A 24,592-nucleotide genomic window follows, 5' to 3' on the forward strand; every position below is an offset into this window, starting at 1 on the left:
TACAGTTGTATATATGTACAGTTATTTATATTTACAGTTGTATATATATATATATATATATATATATATATATATATATACAGTAATTTTTATGTACCGTTGTTTATATTTACAGTTATATATATGTACAGTCATTTATATGTACCACTATTTATATTTACAGTAGTATATATGTACAGTCATTTATATGTACCGTTATTTATATTTACAGTTGTATATATATATATACAGTCATTTTTATGTACCGTTATTTATATTTACAGTTATATATATGTACAGTCATTTATATGCACCGCTATTTATATTTACAGTTATATATATGTACAGTCATTTATATGTACCGCTATTTATATTTAAAGTTATATATATTGTTGTAAAAAAAAAAAAATGAGTGAAAAGAAGAGAGAACCCAGTCCAGGAGACTCGGAACAAGCAGAATTCCTTTATTGAGACGTGTTGGTTAATCTGCAGTCATACAGCGTCTTTAAGATGTGTCTGCAAGAGACTACTAGAGGTCCGCAGTCTGCAAGTTCTTTCATGAGTCTCACACAAGTCTGAATTAAGACAAAGATTTCATGTCTATATTGTGTTCTTAGGAGGAGGGGATTTGGCTAAACAGAGCATGCAAATTAAGAGTTGGAGTCAGCATGGCATAGGTGTTAAAAAACGGCCCAGCTACTGACCACACAAGTTAATCAACATAGGGTTTCTGTAGTATAAAAGCAACACCCGAAGACAAAGACAGAGTCGTTTAAAGCATTTGCATCACTGGCTTAGCCTGTAGTGAGAGAGATAAAGGTTAAATGTCCCTCCTAACTGGGATGTTAATGAAATTATATAATTAAAAACCAGAGAATATAACTTTTCAGTTATACGTAGATTATTGTTCATTTGGAATTAGATGCTAGAAATTTATATTTCCACAATATGTAGTCATTTATATGTACCGTTATTTATATTTACAGTTGTATATATATATATATATACAGTCATTTTTATGTACCGTTATTTATATTTACAGTTATATATATGTACAGTCATTTATATGTACCGTTATTTATATTTACAGTTATATATATATGTAGTCATTTATATGTACTGTTATTTATATTTACAGTTATATATATGTAGTCATTTATATGTACCGTTATTTATATTTACAGTTATATATATATATGTAGTCATTTATATGTACCGTTATTTATATTTACAGTTATATATATATGTAGTCATTTATATGTACTGTTATTTATATTTACAGTTATATATATATGTAGTCATTTATATGTACTGTTATTTATATTTACAGTTATATATATGTAGTCATTTATATGTACCGTTATTTATATTTACAGTTGTATATATGTACAGTCATTTATATGTACAGTTATTTATATTTACAGTTGTATATATATATATATATATATATATATATATATATACAGTAATTTTTATGTACCGTTATTTATATTTACAGTTATATACAGTTGAAGTCAGAATTATTAGCCCCCCTGTATTATTAGCGCCCTTGTTTATTTTTTTCCCCAATTTCTGTTTAATAGAGGGAAGATTGTTTCAGCACATTTCTAAACATAATAGTTTTAAAAACTTATTTCTAATAACTAATTTATTTTATCTTTGTCATGATGACAGTAAATAATATTTTGCTTGATATTTTTCAAGACACTTCTATGCAGCTTAAAGTGACATTAAAAGGCTTAACTAGGTTAATAAGGTTAACTAGGCAGGTTAGGGTAATTAGGCAAGTTATTGTATGATGATGGTTTGTTCTGTAAACTATCGAAAAAAAAATTAGCTTAAAGGGGCTAATAATTATGTCCCAAAAATGTTTTTAAAAAAATTAATAACTACTTTTATTCTTGCCGAAATAAAACAAATAAGACTTTCTCCAGAAGAAAAAATATTATCCGACATAATGTGAAAATGTCAATGCTCTGTTAAACATCATTTGGGAAATATTTAAAAAAGAAAATAAAAATGAAAAGGGGGCTAATAATTCTGACTTCAACTGTATATGTACAGTCATTTATATGTACCGTTATTTATATTTACAGTAGTATATATGTACAGTCATTTATATGTACCGTTATTTATATTTACAGTTGTATATATGTACAGTCATTTATATGTACCGCTATTTATATTTACAGTTATAAATATGTATAGTAATTTATATGTACCGTTATTTATATTTAAAGTTGTATATATGTACAGTCATTTATATGTACAGCTATTTATATTTACAGCTATATATATGTACAGTCATTTATGTGTACCGTTATTTATATTTACAGTTGTATATATGTACAGTCATTTATATGTACCGTTATTTATATTTACAGTTATATATATGTACAGTCATTTATGTGTACCGTTATTTATATTTACAGTTGTATATATGTACAGTCATTTATGTGTACCGCTATTTATATTTACAGTTGTATATATGTACAGTCATTTATATGTACAGTTATTTATATTTACAGTTGTATATATATATATATATATATATATATATATATATATATATATATATATATATATATATACAGTAATTTTTATGTACCGTTATTTATATTTACAGTTATATATATGTACAGTCATTTATATGTACCACTATTTATATTTACAGTAGTATATATGTACAGTCATTTATATGTACCGTTATTTATATTTACAGTTGTATATATGTACAGTCATTTATATGTACAGCTATTTATATTTACAGCTATATATATGTACAGTCATTTATGTGTACCGTTATTTATATTTACAGTTGTATATATGTACAGTCATTTATATGTACCGTTATTTATATTTACAGTTATATATATGTACAGTCATTTATGTGTACCGTTATTTATATTTACAGTTGTATATATGTACAGTCATTTAGGTGTACTGTTTTTTATATTTACAGCTATATGTACAGTCATATATATAATTGATGCATATGTTTAAAGAAATACACTTAACTGCTTCAAAATGTATGTTTACAATATAGACGAGCCTAACTTCGATTGCAGAGCAACAATTTAAAGCATTATTATTATGTTTACCAGAGAGTTTACCAATAATCGAGTGAATGTTGATCATTTGTGTGCATTTTAAGGCCTGTGACTGTCTGAACATTTCAATAAAGTTTAAAGCATTTAGGCACAAGACATTTAATCATTTGTTACTTTAATAAAGTTTATTTGATTTAATTATTCATACAATGAAGACTTCACAGTGTAATTTTACATCAGATAATTTAATTTGTGTGTCTGGAAACTGTTCTGACTGCACAGAAAACAATAAAGCAGGTTTGTTTCACCGTTATCTTTATTCTATTGTATTTATCTGTGTAAGTAATTTCTTTATTTTATTTTTTACGCATGAGTCAATCCCATACAGAGTCACTATAATCAATCTAAATTAACGCATGTGTTTCCTAACAGGGATATTTAAGTCATCTGAGGGAAATGTATTCATAAATTTACAATATATGCTGCAAGAAATGTCAGATTATCACAATAGTTTTTTGCAATAGCATGCAGCTTTTTTGTTTTGATGTCATTCCTGCACTACTCTATTGAGTGCAAGTTGTTCTAAATAAGTGGTAATGTACATCCAGATGGTGATTATTGCTGAATAAAGCTCTACAGGATTATCAGCAGCTGCTGTATAAGACTTAAGGGTTTATTCTGAATAATCACCGGCTGGATCTACATTATGCTGATTATTACACAGCCACAAAACTAAACTATAACTGAACTTCACTAGAACTAATAGTTCCCCTATATAATTAATACTTCTTGTTTGCATTGCCTTACATGTTGATTCCCTGAATGAATCTTCATTTGTGAGCCACAATTTTGATAAAGCATCAACTAAATGACTCAAATGTAATGTAAATGCTAATGATGACAAACAGCAAACAACTAAGCATGATCAAACTAATGACAGAAGTGTGTTCTCACCCGTCGTCTCCCACGAGCTGGAACGCCCGGCCCATCCCGAACATGGACTGGGCTAAGGCCAGGGCGGACGGCGTCTGGATGGGTGTGAGGGCGGGGTGGAAAGGACTGTCCCGACCCAGACTGTGGGGCCCGGGAGATGTGGGCTGGGAGCGTGTCGTCCGCAGCTGCGATGATAAAACAATTGTTAGGGTTAGTTCACAAAAAAATCTAGGTGTTTTTATTGTTTTACATTTTACAATAACTATTAAACAATATAACAATTAAAAAACATTGTCATTATATCTAAATGACTGATAGCTCCGCCCTAAATGACTGATAGCTCCGCCCTAAATGACTGATAGCTCCGCCCTAAATGACTGATATTCCAGCCCTAAATGACTTATAGCTCCGCCCTAAATGACTGATAGCTCCGCCCTAAATGACTGATAGCTCCGCCCTAAATGACTGATAGCTCCGCCCTAAATGACTGATATTCCAGCCCTAAATGACTTATAGCTCCGCCTTAAATGACTGATAGTCCAGCCCTAAATGACTTATAGCTCCGCCCTAAATGACTGATAGTCCAGCCCTAAATGACTCATAGCTCCGCCCTAAATGACTGATAGTCTAGCCCTAAATGACTTATAGCTCCGCCCTAAATGACTGATAGTCCAGCCCTAAATGACTTATAGCTCCGCCCTAAATGACTGATAGTCCAGCCCTAAATGACTTATAGCTCCGCCCTAAATGACTGATAGTCCAGCCCTAAATGACTCATAGCTCCGCCCTAAATGACTGATAGTCCAGCCCTAAATGACTTATAGCTCCGCCCTAAATGACTGATAGTCCAGCCCTAAATGACTCATAGCTCCGCCCTAAATGACTGATAGTCTAGCCCTAAATGACTTATAGCTCCGCCCTAAATGACTGATAGTCCAGCCCTAAATGACTTATAGCTCCGCCCTAAATGACTGATAGTCCAGCCCTAAATGACTTATAGCTCCGCCCTAAATGACTGATAGTCCAGCCCTAAATGACTTATAGCTCCGCCCTAAATGACTTATGCCTCCGCCCTAAATGACTGATAGTCCAGCCCTAAATGACTTATAGCTCCGCCCTAAATGACTGATAGTCCAGCCCTAAATGACTCATAGCTCCGCCCTTAATGACTGATAGTCTAGCCCTAAATGACTTATACCTCCGCCCTAAATGACTGATAGTCCAGCCCTAAATGACAGATAGTCCAGCCCTAAATGACTTATAGCTCCGCCCTAAATGACTGATAGTCCAGCCCTAAATGACTGATTGCTCCGCCCTAAATAACTGATAGTCCAGCCCTAAATGACTTATACCTCCGCCCTAAATAACTTATAGCTCCGCCCTAAATGACTGATAGTCCAGCCCTAAAAGACTCATAGCTCCGCCCTAAATGACTGATAGTCCAGCCCTAAATGACTTATACCTCCGCCCCAAATGACTGATAGTCCAGCCCTAAATGACAGATAGTCCAGCCCTAAATGACTTATAGCTCCGCCCTAAATGACTGATAGTCCAGCCCTAAATGACTGATAGTCCAGCCCTAAATGACTTATAGCTCCGCCCTAAATGACTGATAGTCCAGCCCTAAATGACTGATTGCTCCGCCCTAAATGACTGATAGTCCAGCCCTAAATGACTTATACCTCCGCCCTAAATAACTTATAGCTCCGCCCTAAATGACTGATAGTCCAGCCCTAAATGACTTATAGCTCCGCCCTAAATGACTGATACTCCAGCCATAAATGACTGATTGCTCCGCCCTAAATGACTGATAGTCCAGCCCTAAATGACTTATACCTCCGCCCTAAATGACTGATAGTCCAGCCCTAAATGACTTATACCTCCACCCTAAATGACTGATAGTCCAGCCCTAAATGACTGATAGTCCAGCCCTAAATGACTTATACCTCCACCCCAAATGACTGATAGTCCAGCCCTAAATGATAGATAGTCCAGCCCTAAATGACTTATAGCTCCGCCCTAAATGACTGATAGTCCAGCCCTAAATGACTTATAGCTCCGCCCTAAATGACTGATAGTCCAGCCCTAAATGACTGATTGCTCCGCCCTAAATGACTGATAGTCCAGCCCTAAATGACTTATACCTCCGCCCTAAATGACTGATAGTCCAGCCCTAAATGACTGATTGCTCCGCCCTAAATGACTGATAGTCTAGCCCTAAATGACTTATACCTCCGCCCTAAATGACTGATAGTCCAGCCCTAAATGACTTATAGCTCCGCCCTAAATGACTGATAGCCCAGCCCTTTCTGAAACAGGGCCCTGATGTTGCATCAGGTCCGGATGATGCAGAACCTGACCTAAACTATTTGCAAATGCTGAGTGATGTAACAGTCTGCTTTGTGTTCTGATTGGCCTTTTGTCCACTGGGGTTTTACACTCATGGAATTTACGTGAGAACAAAGAAACAATGGTGCCTGAGGCTGACAGTAAGGACATTTCCATTTACTGATCTCTTATTGCCTAGACATACCCAGATTTTCTTTATAGGGCACCTTTATCATAGCACATGCTTTAATTTGTGCTCCACAAATTACTTAAATTTGACTCAAAAGAAGTCATATACAAACAAGGCAAGTGAATCACAGGCTAATTACAATTTTTGTGTAAACATGTGTTTGACACATCTTTCAGGAACACAGAGAACTCACCTTTCCAGCAGCGTCCATATCGAGGCGCAGCGGGGCGGGGATGTTACGTTTTCCAGGTGTGATCGGCGATGTGATTGGCTGTGTGTCATACAGCGTATGGTTGTATGTGGGTGAGGGCGGGCCACTGTGAGCGTATTCTGTCCGGCATTGGCTGAGCAGGTGGGTGGTGCCCTGCGAGTGTACCATGTGACCTGGGTGCACCGCTAGGGGCTTTAATCTGGCTCCGCCTACTGCTCCTTCAGCTCCTCCCAGTCCCACAGTCTCCAATGACTCCAGCGAGTGGGCGTGTCTCATGCTGTCAATCACACGGCGCAGCCCTCGCTCCTCCACCTCCCTCTCCATCACATCCACACACGTCCAGCGGCCACGTCTGTATGGCTCGCCCGGCCCCTGGTCCAAACGCACCACGCGGAACCGCGAGCCACCCGCATCCAACGAGTTCTGCTTCCGCGCCGTGACAGGAGTGGTCGGCTGACTGCAGCTCTGCTGCGTCTGGAGGGCGGGGCTTTGCCGTAGTGACAGCCCATTGGATATAAACTGAGTCGGGGATGTGGTCTGGCTTTCAGAGCCCCGCCCATGGGCGGGGTTTCTGGCAGAAGGGGGCGTGGCTCTTTGAGTCCCAGGGCTGAGGAGCTCCACAGGATGGCTCTCCGCAGAACTCTGATTGTAATCCGAGGTGACGCTGGTGATCTGAAATCCGCTGCGTTTCTTTCCTCCACTCATTCTGGATGTGTCAGCGCAGTGACGTTATGCTTCTGCGCTCCGAATGCGATCTTTGTTCATTATCTGGCACTTAAACAGTAAAGAGAAATCCACACAGCAAAAACTCTTTAAGAACAAAACGTCCTACCCATGCCAAAGTGAAAAAAACATGTTCTCCGTCCTCACAGGTGTGCGGTCAGACCTGTCAAAAGCGAAAGTCACGTAAATCAGATTTGTTCCATTGCATTTGCCACTCCGTTTCTTCCCCCTGCGGCAGTTTCCAGTATTTCGACTGTACAGCAAAAAGAGCAGTTTCTCTGCCCAGTGGTTGCGCAAGCCTCAGCTCTGATGGCTGTTTCCTCTGGCTGTCCTGCAGAGTGTGTGTGTGTGTGTGTGTGTGTGTGTGTTTGCAGCTCCAGACACAATGAAGAGACTCCTGAGCATGCACAGATCTGAGGATTTCAGTGTCAATCAGTCCATCCAAAAGATGTTAGCGACATAAATACCATAATTAGGGCGTTTTTCTGCAGCTCAGAGTCTGAACGTGTCGGGGCATCATTTCAGGTCTGCAGGACAAGTTTGGTAACTGCAAAAACAAGAAGTTCAGTTTCCGTTGACATTCTGTTCAGGCGATATGTGAAAGAACTGTCAAGAGCAGACAGAATCAAACTCAATCCCCACGTCTGCAGATACACGTCTGCTCACAGGATTCACCTTAAAAGAAAACGTGACTAGAGCAAGTGGAAAACACTCAACAACTCCAGGAGTAAACCTCAAACAGAATTACTCTGAATGCCACAGTTCTGACAGCGCATTTGACTCAAATGAGAAGTGATCTTGCTATTTTTAACGTTTAAGTTAAACTGGATCAGATGGAAAAGCTCTGCGATTTTGCTGAAAAGCTCAAAACACTGAGAAAATTCAAGAGTCTAAAATGGAGTCTGGAGAAAGTGTTCTCACAAATTCAGATTAAAAGCAGGTCAATATTTTCACTTAAATCTGAATTAAAACCAGAGGACAAAACTCTGAGCAGCTTTAGGACTAAATTTAAATTAGAAAGTACCACATGTTATAACTAAATAACATTTAAGAAAGATGGAAAAGTAACAGCACTAAACTAATTTCAGTAATTAGAGTCTGCAAATTAAAAATTGATCATGCATTTATCGCCAATTAAAAAAAGAGAAACCATCAAGAACAAAACTCACAAACTATAAAGAGTTTAAACTTTAAAAGTTGGCATCCCGAATTAAAACTGGAGCCAAGCACATTTGATTTCAAAGCGGATCAAGCTTTTAATCCTCAGAAAGTTCAGAACTCGTTATTCCGCACATCAGACCTCTAAAGCATGCCAATTACTTCAGCAATTTCAGACTTGCACGAAAACCAGACCATTACTGCAAGCTCTGCGTTCTGTTATCAAGATTTAACTTCACAGAAAAACCCAACCAGTTGCACATCACTAGCTCGCGCAGAAATGACGTCATCGGACACGCTCGTGCACGCGCGCACGTCTATCGCCTTAAGCAAATACCCGCACGGGCACGCGCGCAGACAGTGAAGAATTGCACAACAGTGCTGCAGCCCAAAGTTGACATTTACCCAAAACAAAGCAAACCCGCGTCAGGGCAGGTCTGCCCGGAGAACAGTAATAACACAATCACTTCAGTGAAGAGAGTCTGAGATTTGTAAAAATCCCACAAAATGTAAAACAGTGAGTCTGTGTGTTAATCCCATGAAGAGTCTCGCTTGACAGACGCAGACTGAGTGAACTTTCACACACTGAAGAGCGGGAAAAATATATATAAATATATAAAAAAAATAAGATGAATCCACAAGGCTGAAAGTCCCGTTAGAAAGCGGGAGTTTGTCTCTTCCACACCCGAGCAGTGTGTTTATTCTCCATCAGTCCGATAATCTACTAATCACACACACACTCTCACACACACCCACACACCCTCTTCCCGTTTCTAACGGTACATCCACGAACACGCCGCCGCCGCACTTTCCTTAACAGTTTTCTTCTCGGCTTTTCTTTAAAGCGACACTTTCGAGGACAGATTTGCAGATTAATTCTCCTCCAACGAAACTGTTGACAACTTTCCATCACCCGGAAGTTCCGCCTCCTCTCCTGCGAATGAATCCTACTACGGCGAGGGCGTGGTTCGTGAATATGAATGAAGCCAGTCAAACAATGCAGCCAATCAACGTCAGTTTGACTCTATTAATATTCATAAGATAATCCTTGGCTGTAGTATGATTCGTAACGTCGACAAACACGCTGAAACACAGAATTTAGAAGGAAAGCTAACTACAAATAAACCATTAATATTGTTTTATTCATAATAACAACAATAATACTTCACGTATATTCTTAATGTACGTTTGAAATGGTTAAAAAGCATAATGAAGTAAATTCAAATGAAAGATGTTGGTTCACATCGCCACCTAGCGAATACGTCAAACAACTGCATCTTCTTCATCTTAAGGGATAGTCCACACAAAATTAAAATATACTCATTATTAACTCACCCTCAAGTGTTTCCAAATTTCAGCACGATTCTTCTTTCTGTTGAACACAAAATAAGTTATTTTGAAAAATGTTGGAAACCTGTAACTATTAACTACTCTATTAGAAATAAACAACTGGAAGTCAATGGTTACAGGGTCACATTTTTCAAAATAACTTCTTCTGTGTAAAAAAAAAAAAAAAAAAACTCAAACAGGTTCAATGAGCGACTGGTTAGCTTTAGTGGGCGAAACAGGGTTAAAAAAAGATCATTGTAGGTAAATTACAGAGTTTTCTTTGTAAATTATTCCTTTAAAACAATCAAAACAAAAATGCTGCTGTAAGATGCGTCCACTCACCGACTATGTGAGCAGGAGAAGATTATTTTAAAACATTTAAAGATCCTACTGACCCCAAACTTTTGACCGGTAGTGTGTGAGTGTGTATATATATATATTCTCACAGGCCACTTTATTAGGTACACCTGTCCAACAACTCATTAAAGGCATATTTCTATACCAATCACATGGCAGCAGCTCACTGCATTTAGGCATGTAGACATGTTCAAGACTATCTGCTGCAGTTCATATCGAGCATCAGAATGGGGAAGAAAGGGGATTCAAGAGACTTTGAACGTGGCATGGATGTTGCTGTCAGACATGCTGCTCTGAGTATTTCAGAAACTGCTGATCTACTGGGACGCACAACCATCTCTAGGGTTTACAGAGAATGCTCTGACAAAGAGGAAATATCCAGTGAGCGGCAGTTCTGTGGGCGCAAATGCCCTGTTGATGAGGTCAGAGAAGAATGGCCAGACTGGTTCCAGCTGATAGAAAGGCAACAGTAACTCAAATAAGCACTCGTTACAACCGAGCTCTGCAGAAGAGCATCTCTGAACACACAACACGGCCAACCTTGAGGCGGATGGGCTACAGCAGCAGAAGAGCACACCGGGTGCCGCTCCTGTCAGCTAAGAACAGGAAACTGAGGCTACAATTCACACAGACTCATCAAAACTGGACAATAGAAGATTGGAGAAACGTTGCTGCTCTGATGAGTCTCCATTTCTGCTGTCACATTCGGATGCTCGACTCACAATTTGGCCTCAACAACATGAAAGCATGGATCATCCTGCCTTGTATCAGCGGTTCAGGCTGGTGGTGGTGGTGTAATGGTGTGGGGGAGATTTTCTTTGGGTCCATTAGTACCAATTGAGCATCAACGCCACAACCTACCTGAGTATTGCTGCTGACCATGTCCATCCCTTTATGAGCACAGTGTCTCCATCTTCTGATGGCTACTTCCAGCAGGATAACGCAGCATGTCATACAGCTTAATCATCTCAGACTGGTTTCTTGAACATGACGATGAGTTCACTGTACTCAAATGGCCTCCACAGTCACCAGAGCTCAATCCAATAGAGCAGCTTTGGGGTGTGGTGGAACGGGAAATTGGCATCATGGATGTGCAGCCGACAAATCTGCAGCAACTGTGTGATGCTATCATGACAATATGGAGCAAAATCTCTGAGGAATATTTCCAGTACCCTGTTGAATCTACACTATTAAGAATTAAGGCAGTTCTGAAGGCAAAAGGGGTCCAACCCGGTACTAGTAAGGTGTACCTAATAAAGTGGCCGGTGAGTGTAGTGCATGAATTGAATGAATATGATACATTATAAAATAATAAACAGCACCGCTTTATTTGTGTTTCTGTTGTCATACACATCAACACACATTTGCTGATTAAGAACAAATCTGATTTAAGCACAGGAGGGAATCCTGAAGATCTGTAAAACCCAGAGTGTTCATGACCTGTTTAATCTGAACATTTAATAATCTTAATGGCGGTCACATAGTGTTTTAATGAAGTCATAAAATACAGTAACAATATTTACCATACTGTAGTGAAGGAGGATAACAGTAAAAGGATCTCCTTAATGTTTTATACACTGTGTAGTAACCGTACTTCAGCTCAAGCTGTGGGTTATTCTGAATATCGTCATATCACATGACAACACAACTACACAACCCCTCGTACCAAGACCTTTAACTAGATGGTAGATAATCATTCTAGATTATATGCAACGCACACACACACACACACACACACACACAAACAAACACATACGCACGCGCACACACACACACAGATCAGTTCAGGTGAACTTCAGATGTTTGTCGTCCGCGATGCCGTAATGTTTCTTGTTCTCCTCAAACACCTGTGTCAGGCCCTGAAACACACACACACACACACACACACACACACACACACACACACACACACACACACACACACACACACACACACACACACACACACACACACGCACACGCACACGCACACGCACACGCACACGCACACGCACACGCACACACACAACAGAGAGTACATATTAATGTGTGTATGAGTGTATAAATGTGTTACAGCAGCTGTATGAATGTGCACGTTACTGACCTGCATGTAGAGTGTGTGAAGAGCGTCGATGTCTTCTTTACTGGGACACGGAGTCTGACTTACAGGAATGGGACGTCCAACTGTGCGTGCACACACACACACACACACATACACGCGCACGCACACAAACATAAAGATAAACACACACATACAAACATACACAGACGTGAACACACACACACGCAGAGACGCATAGATACAGACATACACAGGAGTACATATTCACTCACACACACACACACACACACACACACACACACACACACACACACACACACACACACACACACACACACACACACACACACACACACACACACGAAAAATCTTGAAATTACTAAAGCAGACGCTTCTGAAAGTTTTCATTCAATGTGTGTGTGTGTGTGTGTGTGTGTGTGTGTTTAAGTGTTTGTATGTATGTGTGTCTGTTTGTGTGTGTGTGTGTATATTTAAGTTTTTGCGTGTATATGTGTGTGTGTACATGTGTGTGTGTTTTCGTGTTTGTACATTTGTGTGTCTGTTTACGTGTGTGTTTATTTGTGTGTGAGTGTGCATATTTATGTGTTTGAGTGTGTGTTTGAGTGTGCATAAATGTATGTATGTTTGTGTGTGTGTGTGTGTATTTGCATGTCTGTTTGTGTGCGAGTATATGTGTTTAAGTTTGTGTGTGTATGTGTTTAAGCGTTTGTACATTTGTGTGTGTTTGTATGCTTGAGTCTGTCTTTAAGTGTTTGTACATGTGTGTGTGTACGTGTGTGTATATATGTGTGTGCATTTGTATGCTTGTGTGTCTGTGTGTGTTTATATTTGCGTGTCTGTGTGTGTGTGTGTATGTGTTTAAGTTTGTGTGTGTATGTGTTTAAGCGTTTGTACATTTGTGTGTGTATATTTGTTTGTGTTTGTATGCTTGAGTCTGTATGTGTGCGATTGTGTATATTTGTGTGTTTGTACATTTGTGTGCTTGAGTGTGTGTGTGTATGTGTGTGTGTGTGTTTAAGTATGTGCATATTTGTGTGTTTGAGTTTAAGAGTGTATAGTTGTGTGTGTGTGCGTGTTTTGTGTTTGTACATTTGTGTGTCTGTTTACGTGTGTGTTTGTGTGTGCTTAAATGTTTGCATGTCTGTTTGTGTGTGTGTGTGTGTGTATGTGTTTAAGTGTTTGTACATTTGTGTGTGTATATTTGTGTGTGTTTGTATGCTTTGTTTGTTTGTGTGTGTGTGTGTGTGTGTGTATGTCTTGACGTTTGTGTGTGTGATTGTGTATATTTGTGTGTGTTTGTATGCTTGTGTGTCTGTGTGTGTATATTTGTGTGTCTGTTTGTGTGTGTATATTTGTTTAAGTTTTTGTGTGTATATTTGTGTGTTTGTGTGTATGTTTTCGTGTTATTACATTTGTGTGTCTGTTTTGAGTATGTGTGTATATTTGTGTGTGTATGACTGTGTGTTTAAGTGTTTGCATATCTGTGTGTGTGTGTGTGTTTGTGTTTTTAGAGTGTATATTTGTGGGTGTTTGAGTGTGTGCTTAAGTGTTTTTATGTTTGTGTGTGCATAATTGTGTCTGAGTGTGTGTATGTTTAATTTGTGTTTGTGAGTGTGTTTATTTGTGTACGTGTTTGTACATTTGTATGTGTGTTCAAGTGTGTGTACATTCATGTGTTTGTGTTTAAGTGTATATATTTGTGTATGTTTGACTGTGTGCTTAAGTGTTTGTATGTTTGTGTGTGTGTTTAAGTTTGTGTGTGTGTTTAAGTCTGTGTATATTTGTGTGTGTGTGTGTGTTTAAGTGTTTGTATATTTGTGTGTACATTTGTGTGTGTGTGTGTTTAAGTGATTGTGTGTGAGTGTATATTTGTGTTTGTATGTGTGTGTGTATATTTGTGTGTTTATATATTTGTGTATGTGTGTGTATTTGTGTGTTAGTGTGTGTTTATTTGTGTGTGAGTGTGTCTAAGTGCTTGTGTATCTATGTGTGTTTGACTGTGTTATTAAGTGGGAGTATATCTGTGTGTGTTTAAGTGTGTGTGTATATGAGTGTTTGTATATTTGTGTGTTTAAATGTGTGTATATTTGTGTGTGTTAACTGTGTGTTTAGGTGCATGTATAGTTATGTGTGTGTGTGTGTGTGTGTGTGTGTGTACGTACCGACGGTGTGTATGGGTTTCCTGTACGGCAGCAGCCCGAAGCTGTACTGGAAAACTCCTCTAGCATGAAAGAGAGGCAAAGCCACGCCCATTATCCTCTGGAGGCGTTCCTGCATGCGGCGGAGGGCGGAGCCTGCGGGATTCTCCATCTGGTCGAAGAGCTCGTTCTCCCCAAACGAGAACACTGGAACCAGCCACGCTCTGCACACACAAAAACAAGTTGGGTTTTTATGTTATATGGGGACTCTCCATACTGTAGCTATAATGATGTGTTTAGTGTACGGACTCGCACGCACACGCACACATGCACAGACACACACACACACACACGCACAAAACACACTCACATACATGCATATGGAAAGAAACAAACATGGACATAGTGCACAAAAACCCACTGCACAAACACACACACACACACCCGTGTTTGAGGGCGAGTTTGATGAAGCCTTTGCGCTGCAGCAGTTGCAGTGTCAGTGCTCCAGGCCGCGCCTCCAGAGACTCCGGAGCTCCGCCCACTGCAATGACGGCCGCTTGACCCCCGCCTGGATGACCCAGCAGGTAACTCGCACTGGCCTTCTCACTGGACACCAGCCCTGCACAGGTCAGAGGTCACACACAGACAGATGAAGACCAAATTATTCACCCTCCTGGAGAAATGAAGTATCTCGCAGAACATCACACACTGACATCACGGCAAGGATTGAGGAATGAGTTATTAAAATTATTCATTCATTCATTTTCCTTCCGCTTAGTCCCTTTATTCATCAGGGTTCACCACAGTGGAATGAACCGCCAACTATTCCAGCATGTTTTACCCAGCGGATGCCCAACTTCCAGCAGGATAACGCAGCATGTCATAAAGCTCAATCATCTCAGACTGGTTTCTTGAACATGATGATGAGTTCACTGTACTCAAATGGCCTGCACAGTCACCAGAGCTCAACCCAATAGAGCATCTTTGGGATGTGGTGGAACAGGAGATTGGCATCATGGATTGAAGCAGTTCTGAAGGCAAAAGGGGTCCAACCCGGTACTAGTAAGGTGTACCTAATAAAGTGGCCGGTGAGTGTGTCTGTCAGCCCTTCACAATATTAATTCACTGTTCTAATTATACTTTAGGCATATTGTTATTGCTATGATTATTGGTTGTTATTATTTAGTAACTGAATCATGTTGATTCTTAATATATTTTAATATATTTACTTCAATGCAAGCAGTGTTCATATATTAAACAGAACAATATTTGCACATTAGTAAATATACATTAAAATAATACAAAAAAATTAATAATATTGCTTTTAAATGCTTAAATATATTTCAATAATATTATAGATAATATTGGGGTCTGTTCTTCGTACTTCGCTTAAATGATCTAAGATGATTTGACAGATACTGGATCTTTTAATCTTGATAACTGATCTCTCGCTAATTTGGTTCTTCAAACAAGTTCGCGAATCAGATTAGAATGTCTGGATGAACTGATCTGAGATCGCTGCGTGTGTTGTGAAGGACAGATCTATCAATCCTCGAAATCATGATCAGCAATCAGCACCGATTGGCTGACGGTACAGCAGCGTAATGACATCATCTGATTAATATTCAATTATCCATGTGAGCAAAATGACAGAAAATTAGCAGTAAACGGTTTGTTAAATATGACACGCAATAACCTTCCACATTTGTCATGAGCTGCAGGCTTTACACTTTTATGTGTCAAGAGTATTCATCATGTGTTTCAGTGCAAATCAGTGTATTTAGTTCCACATTTAGAGAAGATTTTCATTATTATAGTAGGCGATTTTTAATCGGTGTAAAGAATAACTGGATGTTTACAAAAGCATTTTCATATTGGTAAAGGCGTCTGCAACTTTTGTGAAGCATCAAATCATCACCATATTAACTATCAAAACATGTTCATGTCTGCATAAATGTATTATTGCTTTAAAAAAAAGTCACATATTGTGCATTTCTATTATACACAATTTGTACTAAAGCGATCAAAAAAGTTCATATCAATAAGTTTTCTCTTTGCACCAGCAGATGGCAGTCTTTGTTCTTTCATTTCGAGGGTGCAGATTGCATAAGTTTTATTAATATGTATAACTTTATTTATTTTATTAATGACTATAACTTAATATAAATTGTTAAAACATATTTACCATTTTCCCAAGTGTATATAACTACTACTGTAAGAAAATATCAGAATTCGGAGCATACTTTCTGTATTATCTTTGCTTGAACTGAGCTGATCTAATCCTGTTTATATGAATTGAACCTGCTCCCGATCAGGTTTGAGCTAGAAGAACTGTTGCTATGACAACAACTCTCGGATCAGCTTTGAAGAACGAAACGATCCTGGATTGTGTCAAATCGTCAATATCCAAATCCAGCTAACTGAGTAATCCACGTACGAAGAACGGACCCCTGCTCATATTTCAGATCGTCTTGGGCCTGAATGTAGTTGATAAAACACTGATCAAAGTATCATCTAAAAGTCACTGTTTATTTAAAAACACAAAAGGAATAGGTTTTGTGTGAAATGTTTTAGAGTAATGATCATGTTGTGTTGACCTTCTATTATTATTAATCTTCATGAGTGTGAGCTGGACTGCAGGAGTTATGAGGATGAAGCTATATCGATTCAGAAAAGCAGCCCTGATTTACCTCTTTATTTCTGCCGGCTGTAAAATCACCATAAATATATCAGACGGACAGCTGAGATCTGTACCTCTGCTCATTGTGTGTGTGTGTGTGTGTGTGTGTGCGTGTGTGTGTGTGTGTGTGTGTGTGTGTGTGTGTGTGTGTGTGTGTGTGTGTGACTGTATTACCTACTTGGTTCTAGTTCAGACTTTCCACACAACACTTTCACAACATCATATTACCCAACGAGAACAAACAGTAAGGTCAAACACACACACACACTCACGTTTTTCTATCTCACTGAGGACATTGCAGATATGCAGTCTTCATAATGTTTAGTTTCAAGTGTTTTCATTCATGAGGAGCAGAAAAACATCAACCTCACACAGAAATGAACTAAAGCTCTACACAAACACTCTTAACACAGAGAAACTTTCACTCACACACACACACACACACACACACACACTCTTTCATCTCTCACACTTAATTGCTTGCACACGCACGTGCACTCACACCCATGTGCACAAATGCACGCACACACCTCCGCACATGATGTATTCTCTGAAGAAGGGCACCCTGAACCAGAACGGCAGCATCAGCAGGTACGGCGTGAGTCCCGGGAACATCTGGGAGAATCCGGACGCCTCCGTGCAGAAGTTCCCGAATCCACCGGCCACCAGAACACCGTGCGGATGGAAACCCAGCAGGTAATTGTGCCTCGGGTCCAGATCCACCGTCTTGACCAGCTGAGATGAAAAAAACAATCTCATTTATAAGAAGACAGATGGCAGATTGAGTAAAGAAGCTCAATAAAATATATATATATATTTATTGTTTAATTCTTTTCAGAACTGACAGAAAATCTAAGCTAAATATCTGAACAAATTATATTCCAGATCTGAAGTTGATATCTCCAGAATTGAGCTTTGAGCAGTTTTTAGTTTGGCTGCAGTACCAGACTTGACCACCAGGTGACATACAGTTTCTATTGGTGACCATATAAGGGCGCCCCCTATTCCTGTGTAAGCTGATTAGTGATATTTTTTCATACTTTTCACAGTATTTGTAAAGTAGTCATCAAATCCTAAAGCAGTTTGAGGGTTTTTGATTTTAATTAACCCTCTAAAAAACATCTTTAAAACCTGGGGTCCGTTCTTCGTACCTCGCTTAAATGATCTAAGATTATTTGGCAGATCCTGGATCTTTTAATCTCGATAACTGATCTCTCGCTAATTTGGTTCTTCAAACAAGTTCGCGAATTAGATTAGAATGTCTGGATGAACTGATCTGAGATCGCTGCATGTGTTGTGAAGGACAGATCTATCGATCCTCGAAATCATGATCAGCAATGCAATGATTGGCTGACGGCACAGCAGCGTAATGACATCATCTGATTAATATTCAATTATCCATGTGAGCAAAATTACATCAAATTAGGAGTAAACCGTTTGTTTAATATGACACGCAATAACTTTCCACATTTGTTGTGAGCTGTAGGCTTTACACTTACATTTGTCAAGACAAGAGTATTCATCATGTATTTCAGTGCATATCAGTGTATTTAGTTCTACATTTAGAAAAGATTTTCTTTATTATAGTCGCCGTTTTTTAATCGGTGTAAAGAATAACTGGATGTTTACAAAAGCATTTTCATATTGGTAAAGTCGTCTGCAACTTTTGTGAAGCATCAAATCACCGGCATATTAACTATCAAAACATGTTTATGTCTGCATAAATGTATTATTGCTTTAAAAAAAAGTCACATATTGTGCATTTCTATCATACACAATTTGTACTAAGCGATCTAAATAGTTCATATCAATAAGTTTTCTCTTTGCATCACCAGATGGCAGTCTTTGTTCTTTCATTTCGAGGGTGCAGATTGCATACGTTTTATTAATATGTATAACTTTATTTATTTTATTAATGACTTTAATTTTATATATATAGTTAAAAAATAGGCTATGTACCATTTTCCCAAGTGCATATAACTACTACTGTAAGAAAATATCAGAATTCGGAGCATACTTTCTGTATTATCTTTGCTTGAACTGAGCTGATCTAATCCTGTTTATATGAATTGAACCTGCTCCCGATCAGGTTTGACCTAGAAGAACTGTTGCTATGACAACAACTCTCGGATCAGCTTTGAAGAACGAAACGATCCTGGATCGTGTTAAATCGTCAATATCCAAATCCAGCTAACTGAGTAATCCACGTACGAAGAACGGACCCCTGTACTTGTGGATCGCTGTAGCAAAGTAATGCCTTTGACTCTGATGAGTATTCTTGTTGCAAATTAATAAATAACTGTAGCTCATTAATAACTATCAAACACCAGTATATGCATTCTTAGACCTTTCCAACAATATATAGTTTGTCGTGATTAGATTAGGATTTAATTGCAATATAGTGAAGGAAACTTGAGAATCCAGCTGGCAGATATTGACAATCACCGATTCACTAACGCATTGATTCACTGACTCACTGAATCACTTACTCACTGATTCACTTATTTGCAGATTCAGTAACTCTCTAATTGACTTACCAACCCACTGATTCACTTACTCGCTGATTCATTAGCTCACTGACTGACTTACCAACTCACTGATTCACTTACAGATTCACTTACTCACTGACTCACGAAATCACTTACAGAGTTTACTTACTGATTCACTTACTCATTGATTCACTTACAAACTCAGTGATTCACTTACTCTCCGGATCACTTACCTATTCTCTTACTCGCTGTTTCACTCATTCACTAACTCACTGATTTACACAAGCTGATTGACTTAACTCACTGATACACTTACTCAATGATTCACTTAGACTCACTGAATCACTTACTGACTGATTGACTTACAAGCTGATTGACTTATTCACTGACTGACTGATTCACTTACTGATTTGCTTACCAATTCACTGAGTCACTTACTTGTAGACTCACTAATTTACTTACTCACTGATTCACTTACTCATGACTCACTGGTTCACTTACTCAACGATTCACTTACTCATTAATTTACTAACTTGCTGATTCTCTTACCAACTCACTGATTTACTGACTCACTGATTTGCTGACTCACAGACTTACTAATTCTCACTCACTGGTTCATTTAATGATTTTCTGACTTAGTCTCACTGATTCGCTTACTCGCTGAATCACTTACTCACCTACTCACTGATTCACTAAATCGCTGATTCGCTAACTTACAGACTCGCTAATTTTCACTCACTATTTCACTTAATGATTTGCTGATTTAGTCTTGCTGATTCAGACTTGCCAAATTGGTTGATTCACTTACTCGCTGATTCACAGACTCACTGATTCTTAGGCTCGTTGATTCACAGACTTGTTGAGTCACAGACTCATTGATTCAGAGACTCACTGATTCACAGACTTGTTGATTCATAGAATCGTTGACTCATAGAAACGCTGATTCAGACTTACGATTTAACTTACTGACACACTGACTTACTCACTGATATGCTTAGTCGCCGATTCGTTTACTCATAGATTCACAGACTCACTGATTCCCAGACTTGTTGATTCACAAACTCACATTTTACCAATTCGCTTACTGATATGCAGACTTACGGATTTGCTGACTCACTGATTCGTTTAATCACAGATTCACTAACAGACTCACAGATTCACAGACTCACTGATTCACAGGCTTGATGATTCACAGATTTGTTGATTCAAAAACTTAAGGTTTCACTAACTAATTCACTGACTCACTCACTGATTAGCTTACTGATTTGCTTAATCACTGATTCACTTACTGATATGCAGATTTACTGATTTGCTGACTCACTGATTTATGTAATCACAGATTCATTTACTCACAGACTCACTTACAGACTCACTGATTCACAGACTCCCTGATTCACAGAAGCACTGATTCAAAGACTAACTGATTCACAGAAGCACTGATTCACAGAAGCACTGATTCACAGAAGCACTGATTCACAGACTACCTGATTCACAGACTCACTGATTCACAGACTAACTGATTCACAGAAGTACTGATTCACAGACTCACTGATTCACAGATGCACTGATTCACAGAAGTACTGATTCACAGACTCACTGATTCACAGAAGTACTGATTCACAGACTCACTGATTCACAGAAGTACTGATTCACAGACTCACTGATTCACAGAAGCACTGATTCACAGATTCACTGATTCACAGAAGTACTGATTCACAGACTCACTGATTCACAGAAGTACTGATTCACAGACTCACTGATTCACAGATGCACTGATTCACAGAAGCACTGATTCACAGAAGCACTGATTCACAGAAGCACTGATTCACAGGCTTGTTAATTCACAGACTTTTACTGATTCACTAACTCACTCACTGACATGCAAACTCACTGATTCGCTGCTGTTCTGAACTCACTGTGATTGGGAAATAATCCCTGAAATGCATCCAGATCCTCCAGCTTCTGACCCACTGTGACCTCCGACCTCCACATGAGGGCGTGTCCCGGTCCAGATACAGCCAACCAGCATACAGCGCTCCGAGCATCCACCAATCACTGAGACACAGCAGCACGAACGCGGCCAGACACACCTGAGCTGCGAACACACACACACAAATACAAACACACACAGATCAAAGGCAGAGTTTTTGTGTGTGTGTGTGTGTGAGTGAATGAGTGAGTGATTTTGTGTGTGTACGAGATTGAAAGAGTGATTTTTGTGTGTGTGTGTGTGTGTGTGTGTGTGTGTGAGAGAGAGAGAGAGAGATAGCGAGAGAGAGAGAGAGAGAGGGAAAGAGAGTGAGAGAGAGAGAGGTGAATTTGTGTGTCTGTGAGTGTTAAAGTGTGTGTGTTTGAGAGAGAGTGTTTGGGTGTTATTAGAGTGGTGAAAAAGTGAGTGAGTGTGTGAGTCAATGTGTGTGCGTAAAAGAGATTGAGTGGGTGAGTGAGTGAGTGTCTCTGTGAGTGTGTGTTTGTGTATGAATGAGTGAGTGATTTTGTGTGAGAGAGGTGAATAAGTAAGTGTGTGAGTAAATATGTGTGCGTAAAAGAGATTGAGTGTGTGTGTGTGTGTGTGTGTGTGTGTGTGTGTGTGTGTGTGTGTGTGTGAATGAGTAATTTTGTGTTTGAGAGAGGTGAATAAGTGAGTGTGTGGGACTTTGAGTGTATGAGGTGTGTGCGTGTGTAAGGGTGAATGAATGTGTGTGCGTAAAAGATAATAAGTGAGTGGTTGTCTCTGTGTGTAAGTGTGTGTGTTTATGTGCCTGTGCATACGTGTGTGTGTGTGTGAGAGAGAGAGAGAGAGATAGAGTCTCTGAAATTGTGTGGGTGTTTCTCTAAACTTCAATATATATATATATGTGTGTGTGTGTGTGTGTGTGTGTGTGTGTGTGTGTGTGTGTGTGTGTGTGTGTGTGTGTGTGTGTGTGATCAAGTCAAACAGTGGAGCAGGTCAAACACACACACTGTTACTAAATCAGAAGTGAACTGACTGACCGGCCGCTGCTTCACTAAAAATCAATCTGACTTCAGTAATACAGCTTATAATAATAATTACAGTTAATATAATATAATATAATATAATAAATAATTATTTATATAATAATAACATTTTAAATAGACTATTATTATAAACACACACATTTAAAATATTACTAACAACTATATTATCTCTACAATTAAATAGCAGAAATGACCTTTTTCCTACACACAACGACATAAATAAAACAGAAAACAATAAACTCTCTAGAAATAACAGCTGTATCTGTTTTTATTACAGTTTTAACAACTTAATCTACTGTCATAAAAAACACATTTATAGTCACATTTCTCTGCTTTTATACACACAAAAATAAATAAATACATTTCTAATCAGATTGGCTTGTTGTTTCTACAGTTGTGCCTCCAATTAACTCAAATGTGGTCAATTAGCCAATCAGAACCTTCCAAAACCTTGACACCATCATCTGAGTTTTTTCAGAGGCAGAATATTCTTATTGTATGTCAACCTGACTTTCAAGAAAAGGTATAACAATTTCTCAAACAATATCTCTCTCATTATTCTGCTATTAAGCAGAACAGAAACATGTGTGATCATCTTAACTTTTCTAAAAGAGAAAAAGTTTAGTCACATTAACATCTGACTTTTTAAAAAATGGTCATTTGCCTTTTATACAGTGTATGTCAACTTCTGCTTTCGACTATATATATATATATAATGTATATATTTATAATGTGTGTGTGTGTGTGTGTGTGTGTGTATATATATATATATATATATATATATATATTTATATATAAAATATATATATCGTTGAAAGCAGAAGTTGACATATATATAAATTTTATCTCAAGGGTGGCATTTAGCCAACAAAGTGATGAAGAAAGATCTGATAATGAGGATTTTTAATAAGTGTGCAGTGTTGGAAAAACAGTAAAATATTACAATTTTGAATCCCCTTTAGTACTTAGTTCATTTTTAAGGAAAGTATTGTGAATTGTGTTTCATATTATTTGTGTATTTTGTTTAAGAGTAAAACAGGCTTAAAATTGTAATATACTGTTTTACTCAACCAGTACCTTTGTGTGAAGGTGCTGACAGACAAATATTTATTTTTGAGCAGCACTTATTTTAGGATAATTCATGTTTTAAACTCATTCCCGGCACAAATGTATATCTTTTTATTTCTTTATAATGGGGTTTGTGGAGCTGCGTATTGATGGATTTGCTCTTCAGTGTTTGGACTTTCAGCAGTGAAAATTAAACATAGAGGTAAACTTGGTTTTATATTCGGATATTCAGACTTTCCCCTTAATAATATAATTTCATAAAAGTATTATTTGCAAACTCTAAATAGAGAAATCATATTAGCAGCCAATAACTATCAATGTACAACATTGCTCACAGTCAAATAAACAGTGTTATTGTTGTTTTAAGTCATCCTTGCATGCTAATTCCGATCGAATATTCCAAGTAACATGGTAAACAATACAGAGACTTATAAATTAACGCATGTGCGAATATAAAAACAACTTTACCTCTGTAAATTAAACCTCACTGAACTGAGCAAAACTCAACTACAACACTGAAAACTGGACTGACACAGCTTCAGGTTACTATAGAGGTAAAGTTGGTTTTATATTCGCACATTCAGACTTTCCCCTTAATAATATAATTTCATTAAAGTATTATTTGCAAACTCTAAATAGCGAAATCATATTAGCAGCCAATGAATACCAAAGTACAGCATTGTTTATAGTCAAATAAACAGTGTTAATGTTGTTTTCAAGTCACACTTGCAGGCTAAATCCGATTGAAAATTCAAAGTAATATGGTGAACAATATAGAGACTGCTAAATGAACGAATATGCGAATATAAAACAACTTTACCTCTATCAGTATACTAGAACTTCAGTGTGAAGCTGCTTTTACACAATCTACATTAGAGAAATAAAGATGAACTGAAT

At 38.1% G+C, this 24,592-nt stretch overlaps 3 protein-coding genes across 6 annotated transcripts in view; all 3 read right to left on the reverse strand.

The window, feature by feature from the left end:
• tsc22d4 (TSC22 domain family member 4) overlaps nt 1–9,523 on the reverse strand; it is a 25,596-nt gene extending 16,073 nt beyond the window's left edge. For 2 of the 3 annotated variants that reach the window (XR_015522973.1, XR_015522972.1), the window contains exons 1-2: nt 6,674–9,488; nt 3,984–4,147 (exon numbers count right to left, since the gene is read on the reverse strand). Coding sequence is in view for 1 of the 3 variants with exons in the window: in NM_001077734.2 (NP_001071202.2) it covers nt 3,984–4,147; nt 6,674–7,396 (887 nt within the window). In the remaining 2 variants the exon portion in view is untranslated. Of the gene's footprint in view, nt 1–3,983; nt 4,148–6,673 lie in introns of all 3 variants that reach the window. The other variant, NM_001077734.2, reaches the window with a different exon arrangement.
• The window catches only part of tfr2 (transferrin receptor 2), a 1,009,002-nt gene that overhangs the window by 740,248 nt on the left and 244,162 nt on the right, over nt 1–24,592 (reverse strand). The window lies entirely within an intron of this gene.
• mogat3a (monoacylglycerol O-acyltransferase 3a) overlaps nt 11,560–24,592 on the reverse strand; it is a 45,085-nt gene continuing 32,052 nt past the window's right edge. For both annotated transcript variants that reach the window (XM_087307914.1, XM_087307913.1), the window contains exons 2-7: nt 21,544–21,722; nt 17,669–17,873; nt 14,903–15,077; nt 14,483–14,682; nt 12,342–12,421; nt 11,560–12,117 (exon numbers count right to left, since the gene is read on the reverse strand). In XM_087307914.1, the coding sequence (XP_087164040.1) occupies nt 12,043–12,117; nt 12,342–12,421; nt 14,483–14,682; nt 14,903–15,077; nt 17,669–17,873; nt 21,544–21,672 (864 nt within the window). In that variant the 5' untranslated portion in view covers nt 21,673–21,722 and the 3' untranslated portion in view covers nt 11,560–12,042. The remainder of the gene's footprint in view (nt 12,118–12,341; nt 12,422–14,482; nt 14,683–14,902; nt 15,078–17,668; nt 17,874–21,543; nt 21,723–24,592) is intronic.

Source organism: Danio rerio, chromosome 23, assembly GCF_052040795.2.
Source record: "Danio rerio strain M-AB ecotype USA chromosome 23, GRCz13ab, whole genome shotgun sequence".
In the NCBI taxonomy this organism is placed as follows: Eukaryota; Metazoa; Chordata; class Actinopteri; order Cypriniformes; family Danionidae; genus Danio; species Danio rerio.